Source organism: Sporobolomyces koalae, assembly GCF_050403365.1.
Source record: "Sporobolomyces koalae JCM15063 DNA, S_koalae_JCM15063T_v1_ctg3, whole genome shotgun sequence".
Classification (NCBI taxonomy): Eukaryota; Fungi; Basidiomycota; class Microbotryomycetes; order Sporidiobolales; family Sporidiobolaceae; genus Sporobolomyces; species Sporobolomyces koalae.
In genome coordinates, this window is record NW_027481768.1 from 730,455 (window position 1) to 757,168 (window position 26,714).

A 26,714-nucleotide genomic window follows, 5' to 3' on the forward strand; every position below is an offset into this window, starting at 1 on the left:
ACCCTGGTGCTTAGAATCCTCCCACTCCTAAGGGATCGCTAGCTCCTCCTTGCCTACTGTCGTCGTGTTCTACATTGCCTGTACTCGGGTACTGTACCTGCGAGGTCGACGGTGTCGGTGCCGCTGCAGGGGTGGGGAGCGCGTCTGCCTGCGAGATCGTTTCCCACGGGTTGATCGACAATGCACTCGAAGCTTGTCGAACAGGTCGAGGTTGAACTTCCGAGTGTAGTTGTGGGGGTTTCCGGGGCTGGTACGGAACATAAGCGATCGGAGGCGAAGAAGCTGCTGCAGGAGGAGGTTGAGAAGCCCGACCCTCGGGTTGATCCAATTGGGTTGTAGGTCCCAAAGGTTGTTGCCAAGGGTTGTTACTGAGGGTCGAGAGTCGGCTCCACATGCTTGAACTCGAACCCGATCCTGACCCTGTTCTCTCTGGATCTGCGCCGCGAAGTTCCTCCCGTCGACTCGACGACGCGCTCGTTCGATCATCGTGACTGTCTCCTCGTTCGACGAGATTCTCGTTCCTGCGTTCGTCTGTGATACTCCTCTCCTTGTATTGTTTGGCAGCTTCTTGTCCGAATTTCTGTACCGATTTCCAAGCCGACCAACCGAGTTTTTGCACCGAGGCAACCGTGTCAGCGAGTTGAGGTTGCGGGGTATGTGTCGTCGTATCTCGAGATTGAGTCGGGCGAGACGCTTCGGGAAAGGTGCTCGTCCTTAACTGCGAGGAGAATGACGAAGAAGAAGGAGCCGGATCGAGAGCAAGGTTCGGCATGCGCGAGGAAAGTGGATGCAAGACGGGATCGTTTTCCGGGCTCGTCACTTCATGCTGTTCGGTTTGCGTGACAAGAGTTTGCTCCGATACCGGTGGTGACCAGTTCATTTCTTCATCCGAACGACCAAACAGTTCGTGCCAGTACTTGACTCGTTGAGGATCAAACATGAGGACGCCTTGATCTGCTTCCGCAAGTTTCGACTCGGGATCGTCGAGACTCGGATTGTACCGAGGGTTGCGGAACTCGGGTTTGAGGGAGATTCCACCCGCGTTCGATTCCGACACGTCAAAGACTGTTTCCCACACACTCTTGGTTCTCTCCCTCGCTCGATATGTTGCTCGATCGACTTCCGAGTTGAACAGGAACGATCCCGATTTGCCGCTGTACGTCTCCCACACGAGTTTCCTCAAGAGCGTCTCGTTCCATTCGAATCGATCCGGAAACTGCCGTTGAATCTGGTAAATACAATCAAGGAACTGTTGAAACACGGGGCAAGTCTCTTTGAACGCGTGTGAAGACGACGCGAATTGTTTCTGGACCGAAGCCAAGAACGATTGTTGGGTCGTGGCGTCCTCTCCGAGTTTCTGTTGAAACTCGACTCGGTCGTTGCAGAGGTGTCCGGAACGATCGGTGAATTTGTGTCCGTACGCGATCCAGTCCTTCTCGATCAAGATAGCAAGTCCTCTCGCGGTGCGGTAGAACGGGTCGAGACAGATTTGAGGCAATGCAGACAACTGCGAAGTTCGATCCCATCCGTCCGAGCAGTGCACGAGGACGTGAGAATTGGACAGGTGTATCGTGCGAATGACGATCAGGACACCATCGAGGATGTTGGTCAAATGCGAGAGCCAGTTGGTTCGACGCAAGGCCATTCGATCAAGGTGACCAGTCGTTTCGGCATCAGCCAGTGCTATGTAACTCAGATCAGTTCAGTAATGGTCTGCAAAATCCAGGAAAGGGATCCACGGGAGATTACCCTGAAACACGCCATTCAAACTTGATCGCATGACATGGATGTTGTCAATTCCGAGGTACTCCTTCTTGCAATTCTTGTAAAAAGTCATGTTTTCGGTTCCGGCGCCTTTGACCGAGTTGGCATACGCGTTCTTGGTCGGACGAGCATCGATAATCACGTTTGTCGCGGTCGCACCATAGACGATTCCTCCCGTTCCAGCATCGAAAGCATCTTCAGTGGAAGACCCAGCAGATGCGACTGTGAATGCTTCGCGAGATCCAGAGTGTTGCGAATGAGACGAGAAGATTGCCTCGATCAACTTTTCGTCCTGAATCGAGCGTGACGTCTGTGTGATGCCGACCATAGGTTGCGACGATCTCGTGATCGAACCCTGAAGCAACAGTGTCAGGCATTAGAGCGTAGGGTATCATGAGCACGACGAGAATGTCCGCACCTGGTTCGCCCAATGCAGGTAGACGAGCCCCGGGATTCGACATTTGCTCCGATACTTGACGGCATAGGTCAGAGTCGTATCGGATATCCTCGCAGGCACAACGATTTGAGCCGGGTAGGACGGGCAGAACTGTGGGAGGACATCGTTGGGCTTTTTAGCTGTGCATATGGTGTAGATCGGTGAGGGATGAGGAAAGGACTGACGTTGAAATCGGCATTGATGTCAGAGAACCTCCAGGCCTTGCTACGTGAGCCCACTCCCATTCGCGCGAATTCCTCCTGCGGGTTGTAAATGTCCCATCCGACAGTTTTGTCGGGTGCGGGACGTTCGGGATGGGTTTGATGAAAGAATGCCCAGCGGTTCTCGATTCCTCCGCTACTACATGCCGAACAGAGCGCCTTGATCGTGTCGAACAGGTCGTCTACGTCTTGTGCAGTGGGCAACTCGATCGAGTAGGTATAAAAGTCTCGCGAGCGAAGCACGAGCGGGGTAGGTGAACCTGTGAAAGTCGGAGGCGAACGAGTGACTGAATGCAGCAACGAGAGCGGGATCTGTTATCGTTTCCACGACTGATCAGTCGCTGTCGCTCGTGTCGTTATTCGGGGCAGCGCGACGGAGAGCTGACGGACCCATAGTTCGGACGCCTGCTCCCCACTTGGCTCGTTTGTGGTGGTTTCCGGGTCAGCTCCCGGTCGAGACGCGCGGGTGACATCCTGCTCGCGCTCAAAGATGATGTGGTGCTTCGAGAGGTGCAGAGACCCTTTGGTCGGTTCGTGGAACGCATCTGAACCCGTCGGATCACGCGTGCCATGTCTCCGACTGAACTTGACCGAAGGTACCTGCAGCGAATGATATCAGATCGTGAGCTACAACTGCCTCTAGTCAATCCGAGCGAGTTTGGCTCGAGACGGGGCAATCGGTGGGTTGCGTCGAGGTCATCTCGGACGAACCCAAACCGAACCCGACTATCCGTGACGCTAGCGAGACACTCACTGTCGTCTTCTTGTCGACAACCATCGCGTGTTGGCTTGGCACCGCCACGCGAGCAGATCGTGAGAGGTTCGGCGAAAAGGGTGGAGCCGACGTTCAACGTTCAACTCGACGTCTGTTCGTCGCGACGACGTCGCCCATGTAATAGTGATCCCTACTCGTTCCATCTCGCTTTACTTTCACGCGGTGACTGGCACCGAACGAAGAAAAAGAAGTAATAGCCATGCGGTAATCCGATTGATCCAAAAGTGCTACAGAAAGCGAGAAGGTACAAACGTGATCTAACAAGAAACGTCATCAAGCGACAGCGAGACCAGCTCGTGCCATTTGTCAAACATGTCGTGACTATTGGTCTGCGTCAAGATTCGCAGAGAGCGCTGCGCTCAGCGCGAGCGTGTCCATTGAAGCTCGTGGGTCCGAGCGATCGACTTCGGCATGAGCGCCAAACGGATTCAGATCGGGCTCGTTTCCTGTCGTTGACACCAACGTTCGCCGAACGTCACGCGGCGAGGCAGGAGGAGTTGGCAGAGCTGTGAGACGCGAGCAAAGCACCGGATACGTCAACATAAAGAGCTTTCAGAAATCGTCGGTAGAAATTCGACTAACCTGCAACTTGTGTTTCGGCGGCAGACTTGACACTCTCCCTCCGACTCGGGGTCGCGCTCTCATCCGTACCAATCTCGGTCTGCTCTTCAACGCGACTGAGTGCGCTCTCGTGATCGGGTCCGTGTGCGTCCTCGTCTTCGTCCAAATGTGCTTGCTGTCCGAGCGACATGTCTCCCTGTCCACTCCACCTCTCGGCGCCCGTACTGATCATGCTTCCACGTTCACTGCCTTCCTCTCCCTCGCCGAGACCGCTCGGGAACCCGAGTTGGAACGGGATCTGACTCAACCCTGACCCGAACCCGGATCGAACCGAGAAGTGCTCGGACTGCACTCGTGGGTTCGTTTCCTTGGTCGGCGAGGTCGCAGTCGGACGTTGGCCGGCAAACGGCAGGTACGGCGCAGGTAGCGCGTCATCGTCGTCAAGTTCTTCGCCCGTCGCAGCACTGGCAGCGATCGATCCACGAGTCGTCGTCGTCTCTGCTGTTGAAGGATTCGGAGACGGCACTCGAGCCGGAGGCGGCGGGAACGAGCTCAGGTTTCTCGATGCCGGGGATTCGAACGGTGTCGTGACGTTGATAGGCAGAGAAAGGTTGATCGAAGAGGTCGACGGGCCGTGTGGCAACGGTAAGGGGGCAGGTGCCATGAAGGGGATTCCGGCGAGCAACGAATCGTGCGAAGTCGAGCTCGTCGTGGACGTTCTGCTCATGTTGTGACTGCCGAGCTCATCCGCGCTCGAGGCAGGTCCCGAAGATGCAGACCAGGTAGATTGTCGGTTGCCGTCGACGATTGAGTAGCTTTGAGAAGACCGCGCCGACCTCGGCATATCGACCGAGAGAGTGCTCGACCCTCGAACCGCAGACGGACTGATCGTGGTGGCGGAAGTTGGCAATGGCGTGTTGGGGTTGGTGAAGGTGATTGCCTGTCCCTTCAGGAACTGAACGGCCTCGCTCGCATCCGAGGCGAGAGACGACGACGTCCAGCGCGAGCTACCAGAGACTGGTCGCGATGTCGATCCAGTCTCGCGGGACTCGGCAGCTGCGTCTGAGAATGGATCGAGTGTGGCGAGAGGAGAAGTAGGCGAATGGCTCGCGCCTGCAGGACCGGCCGTTCCGAGTTTGTGAGCTTTTGCCTGTTGGAATTCGACCCGTCGCACACCCTGCGCGTTGACGGGAGTGATGATCTGCGGCGGGTCGAGAATGTACGACATGGTCGAGTTGGCGGATCTCGACGTGAATGACGACATAACGGACATGTGTGATTGTGATGAACCAGAGCGGTGGGGCTCAGCGAGGAACGACATGCCACGGGGCGCACCCGAGACCGGCGGAGGAAAGAGCTGATTGTGCGGAGAGGTGGGCGAGGTGGGCGATCCGGAGGTAGCGTTCGAGAAAGGGTAGCCCGCGCTCATGCGCTGAGTAAGATGAGGGGAGTTGATCGGAGGCGAGGCGAGAGGCGAACTCGTCTTGGGAAGCTGCAGATCGAGACCGGGAGAACGAGGCGGTCGGATCGGTGCACCATTTGCCATGGTACCGTGCGGGATCGAAGGCGTGTCGGGCGTGAGAACTGGTGGTAGCGGGTTTAGCTCGATAGTTTCGGCGCCAGCCAGCGCGAGACTGTCTCTGCTCGCCATACTCGTCGGGATCGAAGCACGCAGCATGCTGCTCCTTCGGGGAGGTCCAGCAGATCCTGGTGCTGCACCACGGGGCGAAGCGTTGTGCAACTGCTGGGTCCTGCCTGCCGCGTCGTCGATGGAAACCGATGAAGAATGAGGCGGGATGTAGGCGATCGGGATGATGTTGGTCGAATGTGACGATCTGAAGGAGAACTCGGAGGTGTGGGTCGATGCACCATCGTTGGCAACGTCGAAAGTACCGATTGATGAACGGTTCTGGTCGCCGAATGGGTTATCGTCCTGCGCGAATCAGGGCACGAATTGTCAGCGCTGCATGCTGCTGCGTCAACGTACAGGTCATCTCCGCACCTCGGATGTTCTCGATACAGGCATAGTTTCATCGGCATCATCGAGCAAGTTGCCGGTTGCAGCGCTTCTCCGATTGTTCGTGCTTGAAGGCTCGTCCATTCTCAGATGCACGCTTGTGCGTTTAGTTGCGACGTCTGTGGCTGCTCCATCCAAGCCTGAACCCGTCTTGCGCTTCTCGGCCAGCTTGCTCTGCCGGTTGAGCATGTGCTTCGAGTACCGCTTCCGACTTGCTTCCAGCCCTCTGGGTCGCCACCAGAACCACCAGACCGCGGCAATCATGACTGCCACTCCGACGACACCTCCTACGGCTGCACCTGCTGTCGTGCCGGTCGAGGGGCCCGAGTTCTTGGACGAGGACGGAGACGAGTCGACGCAGATGTTGCGTGGACATTGCGTGCAGGATCGAGCCGCTTGATAGCACACTTGCGACTTGGTGCAGCCTTGACATGGCGCGATCGGGTCGGAACAAGGGAGACAGTTGGACATGTTGCTGGCAACTGCTTGTCGATCAGACGCGGTGTTCCCAGAGTCGGATTCAGCGCCAGACGCGGCGGATTGGATAGGCGCGGCAAGCTAAACAGGCGCAAAGAGTCCTGCTCCTTGTCGTTCGTGTTTGACGCGTAAAATCTGTGGCGAGAGGTCGAGGGCACAAAGAGTTCACTGTGAAACGCGCCGCGTGAATTTCGGCAATGATAATCTAGCTGCGCAGCACTGTCTCACTTTCGAGGGTCTGCTTGAAGCTGGCGCTGTGCAACAGTACGAGGCGCTCGTCACATCGTGTACCATTACAACGTGCACCACGTAGGAATTTTAGCGAGGGTCAGCGAACATAACTGAACAAGCGAACCCTGCGCTCAAGCAAGCTTACAAGACCTTCTTCGCTTGTCTTGAGGGAGCAACCCTTCAACTGCTTGATGTAGCAATTTGGCAGAACACAGCTACACGAGGTACACTGGAGATGACAAGGAGATGTCTCCATCAGGATCAACAGACCGGTCCAACCCCAAAACAATATTGCCTTGGCTGAATGCACCATCCGTGTTGTCGAGTTTGGTGGTGAATCTTTGAACGCGTTCCCTTGGCGACGGGTGGAAGCAAAAAACCTCCCAGAGAGAACTTGAGAGCTTTGCACGGGGCGCTTCTCGGTACCCGTATCATGGCGATGTGGTGATCGAGTTTCCCGCTTCTTGCAAACCTTCCTTCACTCTGTGACCACCGTCAAGCTATATACAATAGTATCAATCGCGTTCTGGCAGCGCGTCGATGTGTGGCAATCCGAGCTCAGTATTCACCGGTTACCGCGGCCACCGGGCAAGGGGTTTATTACCTGGGCAGAATACATCGCAGAAAAGATGAATTGGCCGTGTTTTCTCGATAGATTTCTGAGTTTAGAGTATACTGAAATTTCAAGATGTTTTCTGCTCAGAGAAGTCGAGAGAGAAATGCTGAGCTCAAAAGAGGTTGCAGAAAATCGAGCTCGCTCTGTTTGCGCTGATCGGCCTCGCTCGCTCGCTCTCCTCAACTACACAAATGGGCGACCTCGCGAGACATGGAGAAGCGCGATAAAGGTCACGAAAGTAAGCAGGCGAACGCAGCTCCGTTTCAGGCAGCGAGAAAGTCGTAACGCCAAGTAACGCGCTAATTTACGGGCTCTCCCCGCCGTTCCCGTCTCTCTCGGCCGCGACACAACTTACTACCAGCGTAGAGCTACCTCGCCCTCCGACACAGGATCCGAACTCACCGGACGCGCCCCGAGCGGCGCAAAGTCCGTCGGGGCGAGAGGGCACGGCGTCAATCGGTCTCGACGCGCTCCCGGATCTCGGACCATCGGGCGACCGAGGTCGTGGTCGTGGTCGTAGCCAAAAGCTGCTTGCAGAGCCGGGGCACCAGTCCGTAGCGATGACCTTGACCTCAGCTGCTCGGTGCTCCGAGATCGGGATGCGCGTCGAGACCGATTGGCGCCGCGTTGTCACGCCCCGACGGTCCTTGTGCCTCTCGGGAATCGTTTGGTGAGTTTCGATCCTGCGAGGGAGGGCGGGGTGGGTCTACGTTGATAGTAGGGCTTTTCGCGACCAGGCGAGACGGAAGTGACGAACGACGCAAGCGCCTCTGAATTAGCCGTTGCGGTTTTCCCGCTGCCTGAAACAGGAGCTGCGTTCACCTGCTTACTTTTGGAACCTTTATCGCGCTTCTCCATGTCTCGCGAGGTCGCCCGTTTGTGTGGTTGAGGAGATCGAGCGAGTGAGGCGGATCAGCGCTCAGCTCTATTTTTTGCGGCCTTTTCTGAGCTCAGAATGCTTCCGACTTTTCTGAGCAGAAAATATTGCGAAATTTAGTATTTTCTGAGCTCAGAAAAACACTCAGGACAACAAGAGCAGTTCCCCTTTTCTGCGATCTATTACGTGGAGAAAACAGACCCCTTGCCTGCGGTGCTTCCACCTACGGTCTGATCTTTCTCCTATCTTCGTCTGGTTCTTGCTGCGATTTGGCCCGATACTTGCTTCAGCGTCAATGATCGATCCTCTCCAAGGCGTAGATTTCCGGAATCTTTCACAATTGTTCGTGAAACAGTTTCGGACTGAGCTGTTCAAGCTGCCAGACTAAGCGAGAACGTGGAGGTTTCGAGCGCCATCAGAGCTCTCGATAGTCACAAAGCTTGACCACCTCAGCAGGACCTACCTTGGCGGCACCTTGAGAGCAGAAGAAACTCGCAAGCTTTTCCAAGACCTTCGCTCTCGAACCCTTCATACGTCGAGTTTCAAATTCATGTATCGATATCCATGCCATTGTAAATACAGTAAACAGTTTTCTTCTATCATTGCTCGGGCAAAACTTTTCGAATGAAAACCTCGAGATCCGTTTGCTCTTCCGGACAGAACGAATGCGGCATGCCTGTCAAGCTCACACACAAGTCTCTTCGTCAGTATCTGAAATCCGAACGCGCAGAATATTCGTGGAGGATAGCGACAAAAAGCGACTGACCGGGATACGAGTGAAACTCGATGTTCTTGTGGCCAAATTCTTGCAACTTGTCCACACTTTGCTTGCCCCAAATATGCCTGGGTGATAGGGGGAATGAAGAGTCAGAGTCTTCCCTCTTGTAGAACGCGCAAGAGAAAGCAGGGACATACTTGACCACTTGATCTCCCGTTCCGTGACCGTGGAAGATTGGCAGTTTGAGCGCATGATCGGTCATCATCTGCGATAGAGAGATAGAGTATGAATCGGAGCGACGTCAGACAGAGCGCGCTTGTCAACCAGCAGTATCGAGCGAGGAATCGAACTGACAGATTTGATCTTGTCTGCCATTCCCAACCAACCGGACAACGCAGCGATGCCCGCCAGCTTGCGCTCGCTCGTAAGACCTGTCAAGTACGCGATACAGCCACCTTGACTGAACCCTCCAACAAGGATCTAGGAACCAGGCGGCATGGTCAGCTTTTTGTAGCTTTCCTCGCAAAAATTGGAAACAGGCGTACTCGATCAGACGGGAGTCCTGCATCAGTCTCGTCAGTGATGAGCTTGTTGATCGTCCTGACGGATTCGAGCATCCCCTTGTCGTCGTCCGCTCGCAACTCGGCAGGCGGTAGAGACTAGTCAAGCGCGAAGGGGAAATCAGTCTCAATATGACGATGAGCGGGTGAGAGAGAAACGGACTTGAATGTCAAACCAACTCGTCATAGACATGCCCATGTTGATCGAGACAGGCTGTTCCGGTGCAGTGGGCAACACCCATTTGATGTGCTGGAACCGGGTCCGAAGTTCCCTTGCGAGCGGGACCCACCCTGCAGCGCTGTCTCCGAGCCCGTGCGCAAAGATTACCGTCGCAGTATGCTTGCCGAGAGCTTCGAGAATGACTGGGTTCGGCATTGTAGTCGGTTTTGGCGAGAAGGATGAACGAGGAAGCGCTGCGGGTGGTTGTTCCCAAGTTACGCGAAACAGCAGGTATGCAAGGATACACAGACAAGCGAGTACGGATAGTACGACTTTCTGGCGCTTGGCAATTAGCCTGAGGTTTGTGAACGCCGTGATGGAAGCTGACGAGATGATCACGCCAAGAAGTTAACACTGCGATCAATAGATCAATACCCCTGGTCTAATCGATCTGAATCCGGCCGCCGTAAGCAAATGGTCCATGCCAGCAAACTTCACCAATATAGCGGGACAAACCCGAGCGCACACCACCAAATCTGTGGCTTTCAAAAGAAAAAAAGTTCACAGCTTCACGCGTTTTCGCCTACGAGTGTGCTCGCGTAGCTCTACTCGTGAGCAATGTTCGCAGAATGAGGCCACAGGAAAGGTCACATCGACAATCTATGATTTGCACAACGGTTCCTACAGCAACAGATCGTCGTGTTTCCCGTTCCCTCGCGCCTGAGGCGAGTCCATCTCGTACCCTGTAGCGTCTCCTGCGCCATAGTTCCCGCCTCTGGACGTACCCCACCCATCGAGAGACATCCTCGCGAGGCTCGCGTACGGGTCGAGTGCTTCACCTGCATCGTCTTGGGAAGCGGTCTGCGATGACAGCGGTTGAGACCGTGCATCTTCCTCGGCCATATTGTCCTGTTGTTGCTGTTGCGACACGGCTGAAGGGTTCAACGCCGTACCTTCCTCCTCTTCGTCCGACTCGTCGTCTTCTCCGAGCAGGTCGGCCGCACCTCCCCCTCCCAAGCCCGTTCCGCTCGTGCCAGCCCCCACGCCATAATCGCCCCCAATGTCCGAGTCTTGCCGCGCTGGTTTGGGAGGCACGATCGGGGGTCCATGGGCAGCTGTCGTACCCGTCGAAGGTTGACTTGTGCTCGAATCGTCGAAAGACCTTGCCGCCACTGCCGCCGCTGCCATCCCGGGCAACCTGAGGCTCTCGAGGTAACTTTCCTTTGCCTCCTGACTCAACGCCGGACTGTCCTGCAAGATTTTGGGCCGAACGTTCCTCACGAACGATTGAGGCTCTCGACCATAGATACTCGCGAGCGTGCCCGTGTGCAACAAGAGTCGATCGAGGACACCCCGATCGATCGCTTCCGATTCAGTCGAGATCATCGGTTTGTCCGACAAGACGATCCCTTGAGCAGCTGCGGGGTCGGTCGAGAGTAGTCGCCAGTAGATGTATCCGCGGTCGCGCAGGTCTGGGTTGTCGACAGATTCGGTGGCCCATTTGAGCACTTTCGGCACGAGGTCCTGTCCTGCCGTCGGTCGTTTGATAAAGAGCTTGACGGTAGCGGTCAAGAGAGCGAGCTGGACCTGTTCGCGAAAGCAGACTCATGAGCGTCCCCTAATCAAGCGAGAATGACAAGAGGGAATGTTGAGAGAATGTACCTCGACTGTCTCGTCCAAGAAGGTGTGCAAGAAATCGTCGAGCAACTCTTCCGAATTCTCAATCCTGTCTGCGTACTGACCCAGGATCCAGATCATCGCTGCCTTGGCATCCGGGTTCTCAAACAAGTCCAAATTCTCGCACAGCGTCCCGATGATCCCTTCGTACTGGTTCGGATATCTCCGGAAAATGTCCTTGATCACGACCACCGCTTCCTGTACGACATACGAGATTTTGGTCGCGACGAGCGACAGTAGAACCGAGATACACGCGTCGGCAGAACCGGCAATCTTGATTGCCAGTCTTCCGATTGTCCTGACGGATTTTCTGACGAATTCGACGTCGACTTCAGAAGCATACCTGTTCGTGCAAGTTGAACCAAAGGGTGAATATCGTCTAACGATCACAGGAAGATGTCCACAGCCAGAACAACTCACTCCTTGAGCTCTGCGAGGACTTGTTCAACATTCTTCTCGTTCGCGAGCCGATAAATGATTTCGAGTTTCGCGAGCTTGACATATATAGGGTCGTTGTATTTGCAAAAGAAGACTTTGACATCGTTGCGGAGGACGGATGGCCGTCGTTGGATGATGAGGTGAATATTCCGTAGCGCAACGTATTGAACCTCGTAGCCCGAGGACAGCAGCGTGACTACCGTGAGACAGGAGTAAATCAGTTTCGTGAAGACCAGTGCGATCGTGTGAAAGAGAATGCTCACCGAGCGGGGGGCTGAGCTTCCGGCACATCTCGTGAACAATTGTTGAACTGCCCATGTAGTTCATCAAGTACAGTATCACTTTGACGGTTATCAGGACCACCGCCGAATTCGAATGTTGCAATCGGACCGAGATCTGTTCAGCCAGCAGCTCGGCGTCCTGGTGCTCCTCGGGCACGTAGTACATGAGCGATTCGAGAATGTATGTCTGTCCCCACCTGGATGCATCAAACGATGTAAGTCTCGAATCGCAACAGCTTTTCTGACCGAGGAAATATATCAATCACTCGGAAGCTTCGCTCATGGCTCGGACCAAACGACGGGCAATGTCGCCATTCAGTCGCAAGTTGATATTGTCGCTCCTCTCGCTGATCTCGACGAGACTCGCCACGGCGTTCGCGATCACGGTCGGGTTGTGATCCATGAGCAGGTCTCGCAAACTCGAGATGAAATCCTCCTTCTCGACGATTCTGCGATCGTGCATGTACAGTTTTGCGACGGCGATACAGGCAGTCTTGCGAACGTAAGGGTCGCGGTCTTTGAGCGAGTGATGCAGGGGTTCGATGAGGGCCCGGACCACTTCGGAAACGGCAATGTACGACATGGTACGGATCGCGAGTGCCCTGATGAGGGCATTCGCATCATTCGCATCCTGTTTGTTCGCAAACATATTCAGTCAAGCCAAAGAGTTGTAGGAGTCGCGCCTTCGTATCAAGGCTCGAGAAACGGTTCAAAGGCCACGAACCGAGAGCAATCCGGGGAGAGCATGCTTGACCATCTCGGGTTTGACTCGGGCATAGTTGACGAGGTAAAGGTAGACCATCTTTTTGATCTCGAGAATCTGAATCGAGAGGCATGCGAGAATGTCCGGGTAGAGTGGGGACATGTCCTGTTTGGCAGTTCTCGTGTCAGCATGCGAGTCTGCGTGATTCTTGTTGAAGGATAACCGACGTACTTGGCCCATGGTCATGCTCGCGATCTGTTTGTTTGATCGAGGTGCAGGCAAGTGTGGATCAGGGTGTGGAATGGTCCGAGAGCGTAATGGAAGCGGGGGCCACTCACGACTCGTTTGAGGACATTCTTGCGCTTGTTGAAGTTCTTGTCCTTCTTGTCTGCCTGCAACTCGGTTCGCAGCCTGAGGGGTCGAACGAACCCGGGGTTCGGTAGATCGTTTCGTCAGCGATTCACAGCGCGCAGTAGACGCGAGGTACAGAGCATTCGACGCACTCTTGAAGCTTCGAGCGCGTAAACAGCTTGGCGTCCGCCATGGCAGGTCACTATTTGTTTGGGACACGCGGTGCCGCTGGTTGCAGGATGAGGTTCGTTCGTTCGGGTTGCGGATCCCCGACTTGTTTGCTCGGTTGACTAGGCTGTTCGGTCTGTCGCTGCAGTCCGCAGCACGATGAGTCGGATGGCGCAAGGAAAGAGACCGAGACGAGCTGAGTGAGCCGGCAGTACAGGAGAGAGCAGCAATTCGATGCAAGTGGAGCGGCGCGCGGCGTTTGTCCGCGGCGCCAACTCGCAAATTGTAATTCAGGCAAGATGGTAATTCTAGTAGTCGATGCAAGTAATCTTTACAGCTCGAGATAAAAGGTTTAATCCCACAGAGATCACAGGCTTGTCAATTACCGTCTGCGGTCATAATTGTCACCCGAACGCCCTCCTCCCCTGACCGAAAACCCAGAACCTTCGTCCGTTCTCGCGCGTTTCTCTTCGGGAGCAAGTCGATCTAGACGCAAAAGTCGAAACCTGGTTCAGTCTCATCGTTCTAGCCTTCTGGGAAAACGGAAGCGAGCTGTAAAAACTCACCGGCTAATGGTCCCGTAGGCGCCGCTCGTTTCCTTCCCATGTCGTCGTCGGCACGCCTCTTGTTCCCGCCGTTACCTCCTCCTTCCGACACAAGAGGTTCGTACAACCTCCCTCGACCTTTCACAATCATGTTGACCGGGCCTGACGGCGGCGTCCCGCCGGTGCCCCCGGCAGGCTCTCTCGGAGGCGTTGCTTTCGCTGCGGGTGCCGTGGGAACACGAGACGCAGCAGGTCCAGTCGGCACAGGAGCAGACGAGGTGGCGGGCGTTCCGTTGGTTGGTGGCTGCCGAGCTCGACCAGCAGGTCTCATCGGCAATCCCGAAGGTCCCGATGCTGGAGCAGGTGGGCCTCCTCGAGCAGATCCAGATCCGGTAGGCTCTCCGTTCGAAGGAGACTCCCGCGGCGACCGCATCGCAGGTGCCGGCTTGAGTCGCTCGATCGCAGGGCCAGACGGGATCGACTTGCTCGGGGCTGAAGATGCGGGTCCTCCTGCTCTGCCGGGCTGTCCATTTCGCGATGATGTCGCAGGGGGCTGTAGGAAGCAAGAGTCAGTACATGAGATAGATCGACAAGGAACAAAGTCGGTCAGAGCGCACAGGGTCGTCGTGACGATCAGATACCCGACCGCTGCTCGACCTCCGACTGTCTCGGTCTCGGTCCCGGTGGCCATCGTCCCGATCTCTCTTGTCTTTGCGATCCCTCTCGCGCTGCTCCTCTCGTAATCGGTCGCTTTCTCGTTGGCGCTCCTTCTCCTTCTCCTTCTCTGATTTGGCTCGCTCGTCAGCCTCCCTCGCTCTTCGAGCAGCCGAAGTCTCGGTTGGAGGGCGATCGCGGCTGTCCCTGTCTCGTCGCGAACCGGAACGAGATGCGGGATCGCTACCTCGATCCCGCTCGTGTCGGTCCGAGGTTCTTCGAGTATTGCTCGTCCGTTCGTCTCGATCTCGGTCGTCGCGCGAACTCCTCGAGGTATCTTTGTCCCGGCTTGATCGTTCGAGCCGATCACTGCGATCTCGATCCTTGTCACTCGCGTGTCTCCGTTCACGATCATCGCGATCGCCTCCTCTTCTCGAGGACGAATGCGAAGAGTCGACACTCCTCTCTCGCATCCTGTCCTTGTCCTTGTCCCGTTCGCGATCTCGATGACTGTCCCTCTCCCGCTCGCGACTGGGTCTGCGCGAGCCTGCCGAGTCTCCGTCTCTGTCCCGCTCCTTCTCGCGGTCTCGTGGATCCCGGTCTCCTCGACGACCTCCACGATCGCTGTCGTCCCGTTTTGGACTCGATGCTCTCGATCCTCCACGAGAGGATGCATCCGGTCGTGTAGGTAGTGAGCGTCCACTGGTCGCAGCGGTTGCAGATGGAGCTGGCGGAGGGTCCATCGATTTCGTTGCGGTCGATGACGACGCAGTGCCATTACTCGAACTTGCGTTGGGCGCTGCGGCAGAGATCCGACTTGCGAGTGCTTGTTGACGCAGTTTTTCGGTAGCGGACGACGAATCTTCCCGGGTTGGGTTGGGACGAGCAGGGTTCGAAGCTGCTGCTCCTGTTCCTGGTCGAGCCGGTAGCTTTGACGCAGCAGAGTTACCACTCGGTCCCGAACGACTCGATGAAGCAGGAGGAGCATCATTGGCAATCGGGGTTGACCTGTTCGAAGTCAACGCTGATCCCGGCTTGTTTGGCAATCCCTTGGGTCCACTCGGCACGCTCGAACTCGGCGTTCGAGCAAGGTTTGATGATGGCCGGACTGGGTTCGACCGAGAGGGCCCGGAAGGCACAGGAGAAGCAGTATCAGCGGGCGGTGCGAGAGTCGACGGCTTTGCCGGTATCGAGGATCTGCTGGCAGCGGCTTGAGATGCTGTTGCTGCGGGAGCTGGTGATCCGGTCGGCGTCGAAGCGAGCGATTGGGAGGTGGCACGCAAAGGAGGTGCTGAGGGCGCGTTAACCCAGTGCTTCTTGCGTTTAGCTATAACTGCTTGATATCTGACAACAGGCAGTCTTGGATCAGGACGCGACAAAAAGACTGACTGCAGGACAGGACGATCACGAACCCTTGAGCAAGGATTTTGAGATCTTCTCGCTTCTCGACCGCGATCAACTCTTCAACGCTGTGCGCGATGTGTTGTCCGTGTTCGTACTCGATCGGGAAATAAGGGGCAATCTTGGTCAGGACGAGAATCGAGTTTTTGATGTGCATGTATCCTTCCGAGCGGAAAGACTCTTGGAAACCCTGCGCAACAAGCCAGGACGAATCGTCAATGAACTAGTCTCCCTTGGCGAGTGTCCTCAGTACGCACTCGGATCATCGAAGCATGCCATTTATTGATAGCCTTCTGAACTTCGCCGTGCGAGTAATGCTCGAGCGGTGTGTTCGAGTCGGGCGGTGAGAAATATCGCGCAAACCCGCGCAAGTTATCACCGATAGCTTCTGCTTTGTAGGCCTTTTCGTCTTTGTGCCAATTGGCGAGATCCGCAAGGACATCGTAGAGGAAACGTCCTGGTGCCAATGATGTGTAAGTAGATTGATCTACGCACTTTGACAAGCATGGACGCGTACCGTAATTGCGAGCCTCGTTTTCGGTACACGAGAAGAGGGTCGGCGACACTTGAGAAGTGAGGAGCTTGTGAACAACGACAGTGAGTATGAGGCAGCTCCGATCGAGCGAAAGAATGCGCTCACCTGATCGAAGAAGACGATAGTATGGAAACCATCGGTATTCATCGAGTGCAGCCGCTTGACCATCTGATACGAGTACACAGCGTCAGGAAGCGAGAGTCGAGCTCGCGGCTCGACGCAGTACTGTAGGACGTCCCCGACAAGTCGGACCCGGTCGTCGCGCTTGCGGACATCTTTGAGTGCGAGCATAGGATCAGTTTCGGATACGAGGCAAGCAAAATCAGTAACGAAGCTCACTCGAAAACCAGTGTCCTTTTTCCTTCTCCAACCTTCGCGTGGCCCCTCGGCTGGCAGAGAAATGACGACCCATCTCGGCCATCAGTTTCGTTGCGAGGTCGATGATTTTGGCAATGAACGTGTCGCGATCTCCGGCCGGGATCGAAGTGTTGGTCGCGGCTTCGCGCTGGAGCCCTTTCAGTCGCGAGACTTCGGCGTCGTAACGCTCCTTCGGGTAGATGAGATCGTAAAGGGTCATCTGCCAGAAGGTAACAAAGAAAGCCGATCTGCGCGCGGCGACAAAGCCATGTGTCAGCTAGCAGAATCGAGACAGGGTAGACTTTGGACTATCTTACCCAAGGCTTAGTTGCGCCTCTTCCGGCAAGATTTCGTTCATCTTGCCGACGAGATCGATCAAGCCCGGATGCCACGGCTAGGAGCAGCGAGACAGCGTCAGCCGAGTAATCGCAGGTCAAGCATGAGAAAGAAGCCCACTGATTCTGTCGAGGGAGAAGCTTCGGCAGTTGCGCTCTCGCCATTCGCCTCAGTGGCGCTCAGGACCCGGCTCGCAACTTCCTCGAGATCCTCCATCTTGACATCGTCTACCTTGACGTCTTCCATCTTGACATCTTCGCCATCTACGACGACCGTGTCGATTTTGGTTTTGTCGGCTGCTTCCCCTTCTGCAGCGGCGCCGGTTGCAGCACTGGCAGCCTTTTTCTCTTTCTGCAATTTCTCGAGGAGGTCCTTCTTTCGCTTTGCTTCCTGCTCGGCAGCTTCCTTTTCGTCGTAGTGCCGCATAGCCAGCCTCAGTTTAGGACGAGCGAGGTCGAAGGCGATCGAGGGCGACAGGTGGAAAGTCGAGATGAGCGCCGGAATCGAAGGGAGCAGCTGAGCGAGCTGGTCTGGCTCGGTCAAAGCCGAAAGGAGCTCGGTGTATTGGAACAGGATGGCATGATTCTGCAAAGGAAAGGATGTTAGGCTGTCGGATAAGTAAGGTCAAGCGCTTCTCGGCTCACCTGATCGAATAGAGCGCCTAGAGATTTGAGGTGGGCCTCGGTATTTTTCAGACATGCCTGCCGCTGGAGTGCGATATTGACGAGCAACGGCATCGCCAGACTTCGCTCCTTGTCGCCGAGCAGACTCTGTTGCAGCCGGACTCGCGCGTTGGCCAATTGAGTCATTTGCGCCCGCTTGCCAGCTTGCGCGAGATCTGTCTGCTGGAAGACTTCGTTGCGCAAATTCCGACCACCTGCGAGCGAGAGTACCTGGGCATCCGACAGGTCGGCGAACGGCTCGATCGCAGTCATGCGAGAGATGAGCTCCCTTAGGACGATCAGATCCTTCGAGTTGCCAGAAACGAGCTGGTTGACCAAGTACTGAAGGATGACAGGAAGCGATGACGCCATTGGAGCCCAGCGTCGATACAGCTGACCGGTAAACGATGCGATACCTGTAGGCAGCGCCTGTCAGTGGCGTGTTGCTGAAGGGAGTGACGGGGCGGTTGTATTCACCCGAGAGCCACATTGCAACACTTGTGCCGTCTTCCTTGGTTTTGTTCCTAGTCCCGCTAAGAGCGTCGAGTACGCAGTATGCGAGAACATCATATCCGAGCTCCGTGAGGTATCGAGCGGCATCGATGACAGGCAAGATCAAATTGTCGTAACTCATGACTTGGTTCAGGGCGACGGACCAGATGACCGTCGGATTCGTGTGCGCGACTTTGGCGAGAGTCTTGCCGAGCTTCTTGACATTCTCGGTCGACAGTCGTCGCAAGATTGATTTGACATCTTTCTCGGCTTCCGCTTTGCGGACTCCGAGGATTGGGATCTTGCGATACCACACGTCTTTCCATTCGCCGTACAGCTCGAACCGCTTCTCGATCGGGAACAGGCTCAGGATCGCCCATACCTCGAGTGACGACACGCTGTGGTTGCTGAGGAGCGAAAGTGAGGGCAAGAGATGAATTCGGAGCAGGTCAAGCCATCGAGCTTCTCGAGGTCGAGACGGATCGGACTGTGCGAGAAACGGGAAGCGTTGCGGCGACGCGATGAGCGTTCTTGTCCTGTCGGAGGATCGATTCAAGGGAATGCAGGACAAACTTTGAGGTCGTTCGAGATGATGCGGCAGATCTTGGTGAAGAGCGAGAAATCTCTCGAGATGAAGATACCCAAGAAGGGCATGAACGTCTTTTCGAGTACCGTCAAGACCTCCTCTGCGTCCCCAGCTTTCGGCGTACGTTCTGTCCAGCTCGGAAAGAAGAACGTCCATACACCTCGTGGGTTCGGGAAGGCTTGGCCAGTGATAAGTCGCTTCACGTCGGGGATCAATACCTTCTTGTCCCCTTTCGCGTCAAGTATCGTCCTCGACCTCGGGGCGCTAAACTCTTCAGCCCATTGAGGGTGCTGTCGTGAGATTGAGATTGAATCGTAGGCAGGCGCGATTGAAATGGCGAGCAATCGATTGAGCAAGTCGGCGACTTCAGGGAATGCATGCACCAAGATCGGCCACTGAGCGAGTATGAACATCGAGTGGGTCATGTCTCCGACGATGAGCAGTGCCTTGAGCAACCCGACTTTTTGGTTAGGGAGCTCTTTCGGTGGCGCATTTGGAGCTGATGCTGTGATTGAGGTAGCTGTCGCGTTCGAAGCTGCAGATTTTCCCGCCACGGGAGCTTCATCGTCAACCAGTGCGCCGGCCATAGCGAGCGCATTTGCCCCGCCAACCGAACGTGCCAGTTGAGCTTGCTCTTCACGGTATTTCGCGTCAATTTTGGACAGATCGGCATCGCTGGGCGATAGCTGCCGGTAGTGTCGATCATGTCAGGGTTGTTCCAGAGAGGTAGGGAGCCTGAGAGCGCACGTGATTCCAGAGATCGGACAGCTTGATGTAGCCATGCCAGATCAGCATGGCGGCGGTCAAATACAGATTTTCGGGAACTACCCCTGCGTCTTCCGCCTGGCATACGTGAAGGGTCAGCATAAACTGGCACTTTGATGCAAGCGCAGACAGCGCACCTGGTAAAAAGCGAATTTGAACCCCAGGATTTGCGCGATCGTGCTGCTTCCATCCTCGTCCTCAATGTCGACCTCGACGGGCAAGGCTTTCTGCTTGCCTTTGTCGAGTTTGCTATCCGAGGTGTTACCAGCAAGTCCGCGTTTCGATTTGGGTGCCCAGGGCGAGACACTCAGGAAATCGAGGAAGAACTGGTAGTGTTCGAGGATCTGATCCGAGAACGTGTCGAGAAAGATATCGAGGGTTCGTGTAGGGTCAAGGTCAAAGTTTCCTGTCATAGGTGGACGACTTCACTAATTCAGCGTCATAATGACCAGACAGTTTCCCACGCTGCTGGGAAACGCACCGATAAGACTCTTGACTTTGTCGTTCACGCTTACAGCGCGCCGTTTCCGCTCGACCACCGTCTCGCAACTCTGGGCTGTCTTGAGATCGTGGGCTGGGCCCATGTTCCCAAGCAACTCGACTACGAGCTTGGCGTACCCTTCGGACTCTTCTCGCAGCAGGTTGAACTTTTGTTGCTTGTAACTGTTGTTCGAGAAAGTCAGCAAGGAAAATCCCGGCGAGAAATTCGTGAACAAGGTTCGTACAATAACGCTGTTCGCTGCCTAACTTCGGTCCGACCAAACGTCAACGAGTCTTGGATAAAGTCGAGCTGAGCAATGAGGGACAGCTCTAATCGTTCAAGTGCCGCTTCTTTCGGGATATCTCCACCATTCTTTCAACGGCGCCGAGAACAATTGATCAGTTACTTGAACGAGTCGAGAAGACACGGGCTGTGTTGGATTGAAAGGTATGGCACTCACCACAAGCGCGCGGAGTAGCTGCGCGAGACTCTTCCTCCCAGCGACCGCAGCTTCTTGAGCTGTTTTCGCCTCGGTCTGATCCTGCTGATTATCGACGGTGACCCCAAACACGCCGCTATCGATTTCCTGGTCAAGTTGCCAAACGACATCGAGTAGACAGTCCGCGAGTTTCGCCTTGTCTTCATCTCGATCGGTCAAGCTCGCAAACACCGAATCATGCAACAAGTTGTAGATCTGCTGCGCCCGTGGGATCGTAGGTGTGTTCGTTGAAGGTTGTAGCAGCGAGATCAAGAGGTGATGGACCGTCGAGAACAGGACCAAACTCGTCTGGGGATCCCTCGAACTAGTCAGAGTCTTGAGTACATCGCTCCTATATATGCATGGGCCAAGTCAGTGACCGGTACAGCGAAGGTGGTCAGAGAGCGAGAAGATCGAGAGCTCACAGTGGAGACGCATCCGAAGGCTGTTCGAGGTACCGGTCTACCACTTGTCGGACAGACTCGGGATCCATCGTCATGCAACACTGAGCTGCGAGGGAGTACGTTGCCTCGGGTTGCGATGAGTCGGATATGTGGAGAGAGTTGCAATGAATTAGGTTTCTACAACTGATCGAATGACCAATTCAAATCTCGATGATATTCGCAACTTGGATCAAGCCGAAAGCCGACGGCTCGATCGTGCGCAACCGGTAGACGTTTCCCTTCTAACTAGACTGTCTGGACTATCCGATGAGAAAATGTCCATTGTCCGCAGGCCGCAGGTTGGAAAAATGGCAAACAGAATTGCAATCGCATTTTGGGCGATGTCCGGGTATCGACAGCATGCGAACTTCGATGCTCGTACAAGGATATGTAAAGACAGCGTACGAAATCATCGAACGAACGGGTAAGAAAGAAAAATCATAGTCAAGAAAAGAGGGTATAAAATTTTGGTCTCATCAGGCCGTGGGCGGCATCGCATCATTCCTATACCCAAGAGTGGGGGCGAAAACATGCATGATCAACAACAGCACATTGGGAACGGAGCGAGAAGGAAGCTCACGAATCGAAAAACTCGTCGCCTCTCATGCTGGTCGTCGCGAACGAAGTCCTAGAAGCCAACGGTTGATTGAACCGCCTGTCCCCTTGCTCCGAGCCAATCGGCGTACTGTCAATCTGCAAGCGCTTGATCCCGTCGGTCGGAGGCAGTATCGAAGTAGGCATGTCCTGTCGAGATGGCGGCGGTTCCTCAAACGGTGACAACCTCGCAGCCAGTTCATCATCGTCGTCGTCTTCCTCATCGTCGAGATCGGCACTCTTGAGCATCGCTTCAACTTCTTTCTTGCCCCGTTGAATCGAACGCAATCGGACCGCCGCCACGAGCGCTTCAATATACGTCGACCACTTGACAATCTCGCTCAGGAGATGTTGCGACTTGCGTTCCCAGTTTGCGATCGCTTTCGCGTAGTTTGAGGAACGTGAAGAGTACTATCGACATTCAAGAAACAAGAGGTCATCAGGATTGAACAGCACTCGCGAACGAGGAGCAAAGGTGGACGAGACGAACGAGTTTGGTCATCGGAGCTCGCAGCTCGTTGTGGTGGGCGAGTTCGGCCTGGACAATGTTGACATGTCGTTTCAAGTGTTCGAGTTGAGCCTCTTCTCCAAGTTGACTCGGGGTCAGCGGCACATTCGGAGGCTTCCAGTCCTCGATTCGCATGCGGTCGTTTCCTCCCGTTGCAAGTCCGCCCGCGCTCGAACCGGTCGATCCGTATCGATCGTTGAACGTCGATCCTGCGTAAGACCTCTTCGAATGCCCACTCTTGCCACTTCTGATGCTCGCCCGATCATCCCGTTCGTCGATTACATTGCGCGGTGACTGCGAGTCAAACTTGTTTTCGACCTTGTTCCATCCGTACTCAATGTTGCTGACTCCTCCCGACAATGGTTCTCGCGACAATCGCGCTGACCAATAGTTGCAAGTCGAAACCCATTCGGCGACGAGGTCCGGAGTACCAGCTTGGAAGAAGTAGGAACCGCCTGAAGGGAGAGTCAGGACGAAACAGTGTGGTCGATCTCGAGAGTATCCAGGTGGAGGCATGGCGGAGCACAACGCGTGAATCAACGAGATTGACCCGACGTTCGAAGCGTTCGACTGTGATATGCAAACAAGCGAAAGCAAATCTTCGATCAGTATCTTCCGCACGCGAAAAGAGAAAACAGAAAAGGCGATAATGAGAGGAAACTGACAGTCCAATCTCCACCTCCGATCCCAGCTCGTTTCCTCCCACCCGAACCTCCGTTTCCATCGAACCTGAACATTCGCAGCTCCCCCTGGCTAACGACCACGAATGCGTTGAGCCAGTGCTTCTCTTTGCTGCGCTTGCCGTGAGACTCCCAGTAGTGTTTCCTCTGCAAGATGCCTTCCTTGGCCCAAGGCGCACCGAGCAATGCGAGTTCTTCGTCCGTAACCGAGATTGAAGACGATGCGATCGATTGAGCGTCGTCCTCTTGCTGTTCCCGGATGATCGTGTGCGAGAGCGAGTTGGCAAACCCGATTGTCGGGACCATATGATGCTGAGTTGCAGCACCGAATGCGGTCGACCATTGTTCCTGCAAAAGTATGCGGCACGTGATCGAAAGAAAAGAATCAGGAAATCTGGAAAGGAAGCGGGCTAAAGCGGGAAAGAGTGAACACTTACGTCGCTCAACGAGGTCGAAGTGCTCGGTGTTGGACTCGTACTCCTCATGAGATCGAGACTGCTGTTGCCAGCTCCGCTCGAGCCCAAGAGAGATCCAAACCCTCTCACACTGCTGCGTTTGCTGCTGGTGGTCGAAGTGCCGTACACTTGGCTACTTGCAGCGGTCGAAGTACCACTGCGACGACTTGCCGAACGGTTCACTCCTCCAGACCACGTCGAGTAGGGAGAGTTGCCCGGAGTGAGCGAGAGGGAAGGTCGAGAAGTGCTGCCATCAGGAGTAGGAAGGTTGAGCGTCGAGGAGGAAGCCGACTGATAGATAGGTTGAGAACGGATCGCGTTGTACATGTCCTGTTTACCCCCCGAAGAGATATTTTAGTTCTGTGAAATTCTCGTACGAAATAATGTGAATCCTAACCTTGAGCACAACTTGGAGGTTCGCCTCGATCGACTTGTTTGATCCCATTGACCCTACCGTCACGACGCTCTCGCTTCTCTGACTGAGTCCGAGTCCCGTCATGGTTGCGCTTCTCGACGGCGAATCAGTACTAGCTCCATGATTGACGAGCGTGACCCGACTCTGGTTCGGACTGCCTCCGGGGTAGTTTCGCAATGAAGAAGCAGGCGAATCGGTACCTGCTCCTGCCGTCGAAGGTCTCTTGCCTCCGATCGTACTCGAACTTCCACCTCCACCACCAGCAGTTCTCGGTCGTTCAGGACTGTTCCTCGACTCGTTGGGCGCCTCACTGATCATACCGAGCATCCCTTCGGTACCCGCTTCGATCTCGCTCAAGGTCGGACTGAACGGGGTTTCGTCTTCCGGTTCAATCCCCGTTTGGGCTTGGATCGCACTGAGCGTGTTGCGAATGAACTGTTGACGAGTCATGCGTGTGGTGGTATCGACAACATGGAGGTCCGTGTTGAGGAGCAAAAGTGAGTAGGATACAGCATGAACGACATCTGTGAGAAAACCCTCCTAGGGTCAGTGCGCATTCTCTCGTTAAAGCAATCCCGATCAGGTTCATCGCACCTGCTGACGAGTAAGGAGAGCGAGGGTTATCGAGGTAGTACCGTCTCGAAAACTGTTCGAGAATCCGATCGACCTGTTGAGTCTCTGCTTTCAAGTACAATTTGCCGCACAAGCGTCTGGAACGGGATTGTCACAACGTCCAAAATCACAGTATGAGTCTATACAAGTTCCTCGGCAAGAGGAGCATCTGGAACTCACCTGAAGGCAAGATCGAGCCTCAAACCTCCAAAATCGAATTTGTCCATGTAGTGTTTCAAACTCTTTTTGTTCAAGTCATGCCTATCGAGTTCCCAGGTACACCAAATTAGGATCAAAAGGAATAAAGTGAGGTCGGACCGAATGGAAACTTACGAGGATCCAAGCCATTCTGCGATTTTTCTCCGTTCCAAGAACCCTTCGTCTTCGTCCCAACAACGTTGAGCGAGTTCCTTCGCCTTTTCTGACAACGCCGTCTCTGCTTCGACTGCTGAGGATGCCTGCAGATCTGGAGCATGCCTCAGGGTCGAGTTTGAATGTTGTGAAGGTTGAGGAGAAACGCTCGGGTGTGCGAGTGGGAGGGAAGAGTTCGATCCTGTAGCTGACGTCGGTCTCGAAGTCGTGGGAGGACTCGGCGAAATCAAATACCGTGGTGAACCTGAACCTGAACCAGTGGAGGACAAAGTCGTGTATGTCGATGGATATCCGACGATCGAGACTCGAGATGCTGCGTTCTTGCGCCCGGTCGTCATCGACGAGGAAGATGGAGTAGGTACCATAGGTGGTGACATGGGAAGTGTTGGAACCGGGGGTGGAAGGTTAAACGAGCGTGCGGATTCGGAGGAAACCGCAGGTAGAGTCGCATTCGAGTTTTCCCTCGAATGGCTAGATTCAGGAATCGAGGAAAGGTCAATCTGAGTCGATGGAGGTGAAAGGGTTTGTCGAGAAGACACAGGTGCGACTTGGGGGTTCGTGCGGTTTGGCGAACTCAATCTGATACTTGGAGTATCTGTCGTTTCGAACGTGAGGGGCAAACTTGCGTTCCTTCCCAACTTGAGTGACGCGGGTCCGTCGAGGTGGGCTCCCGTCACTTTGCCTTCGGGCAAACTGGGTCGTCGAGAGCTCGTTGCGCTGGGTCGTTCCTCGGATCTTGCAGTAGCGGTGTGCGTCTGATCGAACCCGCCCAAAACTCCATCGACTCCAAGCCTCCACTGGCGCAACTCGTTGCGCAGTCGGTCACCCTCGCCGCTAACACGAGTACTCTTCGCAGGGGACGGACTCGAGGGTCCTGCTCCTGCGCTCGAGTTCGAGTGTCGAGATTGGGGTACTGAAGAAGAACGTTTGCGGCGAATCCTTGCGCTGCTCGCGGTTGAATCGAACGAAGTCGAGGATTCGATCGACTGATTTGAACGGTCTCGGGTCATGGGCAGCGTCGAGGTGGACGCACTCGCTACTGGTCGTTCCGGGGTCGTGTAGGTCGAAGGGATCGGGGGTACTGGAGGCAGGACCGGAACCGTCGGCGGAGGATCGACAACGGTACCACTCGACAGGGGTACAACTTTGGGTTGGCTCGACTCGGTCGTGCTGCTACTGGCCTGTCCAAACTTGCGAAAGAAGCGACTCGTCTTGCGCATCGTGTTGCCGAGACTGAGCTTGCCCGATGCGTCGTCGACCATGTTCGAGTCTGAGGTTGTCCCTCGCTTCCTCCTCGGACTCGAGGGTCCCGCCGTAGCAAAGTCCAACCCGAACGAGCTGATCAGCGAAGAGGTCGAAGGGTTGGGTCGTTGCATCAGCGAGGTGAGGTGACCTGCGTCAGGAACAGCGCCAGACTGAAGTTGCTGTTGGCGTTGCGATTTGAGCGCTTGCACAGTCGAGGTGAGGGTGCGGGGTGGGGACAGAGGCGCGGGAGGCGGGGGCACGAGGACAAAGCCCGAGCTCGCGTTCGATGACGAGGTGGTCGTCAGGTTCGAGTCGTACGAGAGGGCGGTGCTCTCTCGAGTGCGAGTCCGCATGCGTGGAGATGGGAAGGACGGTTGCGAGGGAGGTGCACCGGGCGAGTTGAAGATTCTCGCTGGAGCAGCGCTCGGAGGCGTGCCCACGGGTGCCGATTGTTGGGCAAACTCGTGAAGCGAGATCTCGGGTGAGGTCGTGCTGCGGGATCTCGTCGAGCCCGGCCCGACTGTTCTCGGAGGAGAAGGGGAGCGGGACCGGGCATGGTGAGGGGCCCGGGTCGGAGAACCAAGCTCGTACGCGCTCGGTCGAGCAGGTGATTGGTCAAGGCGTTCATCATGTCCCTCGAGCGCACGCTGCTCTTTCGCTTTGCGGACGAGAGAGGCGAGGTCGGGACTGGAAGCGTTCCCGACGGTACGATAGATGCTGCGACGCTTGAACGGGTCGCGGTCGCGGTCGCGGTCGGACAGCTTGTCGGGAGTGACCGGGGACGTGGGCGAGTCGAGGTGACTGCGTGCGAGTGGGGGCGAGCTGCTCGGGGACGGCGAAGGCGAGTGAGTCGAGTCGCGACCAAGCGTGTCCTCGTCGAGCAGGGTCGTGTGCTTGGTCTGGGACGACGACAGGAGGTTGTCGAATTCGGACGGCGAGATCCTCGACAGGCGCTTGTGCGTGTGTGCTGCAGACGACGAGGCAGTGCCAGAGTCGGAAGGGTGCAAGCGGGGGACACTCCCATCCGACCGCGCAGCCGAACCAGGCGAGAGCATGATCCTGAGTCG

At 55.5% G+C, this 26,714-nt stretch overlaps 6 protein-coding genes across 6 annotated transcripts; all 6 read right to left on the reverse strand.

The window, feature by feature from the left end:
* Positions 1-10: 10 nt before the first annotated feature.
* Positions 11-3,199, reverse strand: YMR1 (phosphatidylinositol-3-phosphatase YMR1; the record flags this gene model as incomplete). Its single annotated transcript, XM_076676292.1, has 6 exons — positions 11-1,683; positions 1,750-2,119; positions 2,183-2,311; positions 2,386-2,733; positions 2,812-3,021; positions 3,176-3,199. 6 exons carry the CDS (start codon positions 3,197-3,199, stop codon positions 11-13), a joined length of 2,754 nt encoding a protein of 917 aa, XP_076536830.1.
* A 318-nt stretch (positions 3,200-3,517) lies between these two features.
* On the reverse strand, positions 3,518-6,245 carry JCM15063_005190 (uncharacterized protein; the record flags this gene model as incomplete). The annotated part of the gene is made up of 3 exons (XM_076676293.1): positions 3,518-3,702; positions 3,779-5,690; positions 5,760-6,245. 3 exons carry the CDS (start codon positions 6,243-6,245, stop codon positions 3,518-3,520), a joined length of 2,583 nt encoding a protein of 860 aa, XP_076536831.1.
* A 2,329-nt stretch (positions 6,246-8,574) lies between these two features.
* JCM15063_005191 (uncharacterized protein) lies at positions 8,575-9,629 on the reverse strand (the record flags this gene model as incomplete). The annotated part of the gene is made up of 6 exons (XM_076676294.1): positions 8,575-8,651; positions 8,742-8,818; positions 8,891-8,958; positions 9,018-9,173; positions 9,239-9,352; positions 9,417-9,629. 6 exons carry the CDS (start codon positions 9,627-9,629, stop codon positions 8,575-8,577), a joined length of 705 nt encoding a protein of 234 aa, XP_076536832.1.
* Positions 9,630-10,094: 465 nt separating this feature from the next.
* Positions 10,095-13,056, reverse strand: JCM15063_005192 (adaptin domain-containing protein; the record flags this gene model as incomplete). Its single annotated transcript, XM_076676295.1, has 9 exons — positions 10,095-11,000; positions 11,076-11,433; positions 11,511-11,724; positions 11,792-12,006; positions 12,076-12,440; positions 12,534-12,677; positions 12,744-12,767; positions 12,851-12,923; positions 13,016-13,056. The coding sequence occupies 9 exons, from the start codon at positions 13,054-13,056 to the stop codon at positions 10,095-10,097; spliced, it is 2,340 nt and encodes a 779-aa protein (XP_076536833.1).
* Positions 13,057-13,413: 357 nt separating this feature from the next.
* On the reverse strand, positions 13,414-20,822 carry THO2 (Tho2p; the record flags this gene model as incomplete). Its single annotated transcript, XM_076676296.1, has 19 exons — positions 13,414-13,517; positions 13,598-14,129; positions 14,194-15,574; positions 15,643-15,821; positions 15,889-16,088; positions 16,149-16,212; positions 16,272-16,441; positions 16,506-16,771; positions 16,841-16,917; positions 16,980-17,444; positions 17,504-17,937; positions 17,999-18,500; positions 18,587-19,285; positions 19,347-19,442; positions 19,502-19,770; positions 19,846-20,027; positions 20,090-20,217; positions 20,306-20,675; positions 20,749-20,822. 19 exons carry the CDS (start codon positions 20,820-20,822, stop codon positions 13,414-13,416), a joined length of 6,192 nt encoding a protein of 2,063 aa, XP_076536834.1.
* A 520-nt stretch (positions 20,823-21,342) lies between these two features.
* JCM15063_005194 (uncharacterized protein) lies at positions 21,343-26,702 on the reverse strand (the record flags this gene model as incomplete). The annotated part of the gene is made up of 8 exons (XM_076676297.1): positions 21,343-21,771; positions 21,851-22,438; positions 22,534-22,896; positions 22,986-23,333; positions 23,401-23,942; positions 24,013-24,128; positions 24,211-24,291; positions 24,364-26,702. The coding sequence occupies 8 exons, from the start codon at positions 26,700-26,702 to the stop codon at positions 21,343-21,345; spliced, it is 4,806 nt and encodes a 1,601-aa protein (XP_076536835.1).
* Between the last annotated feature and the right edge of the window lie 12 nt (positions 26,703-26,714).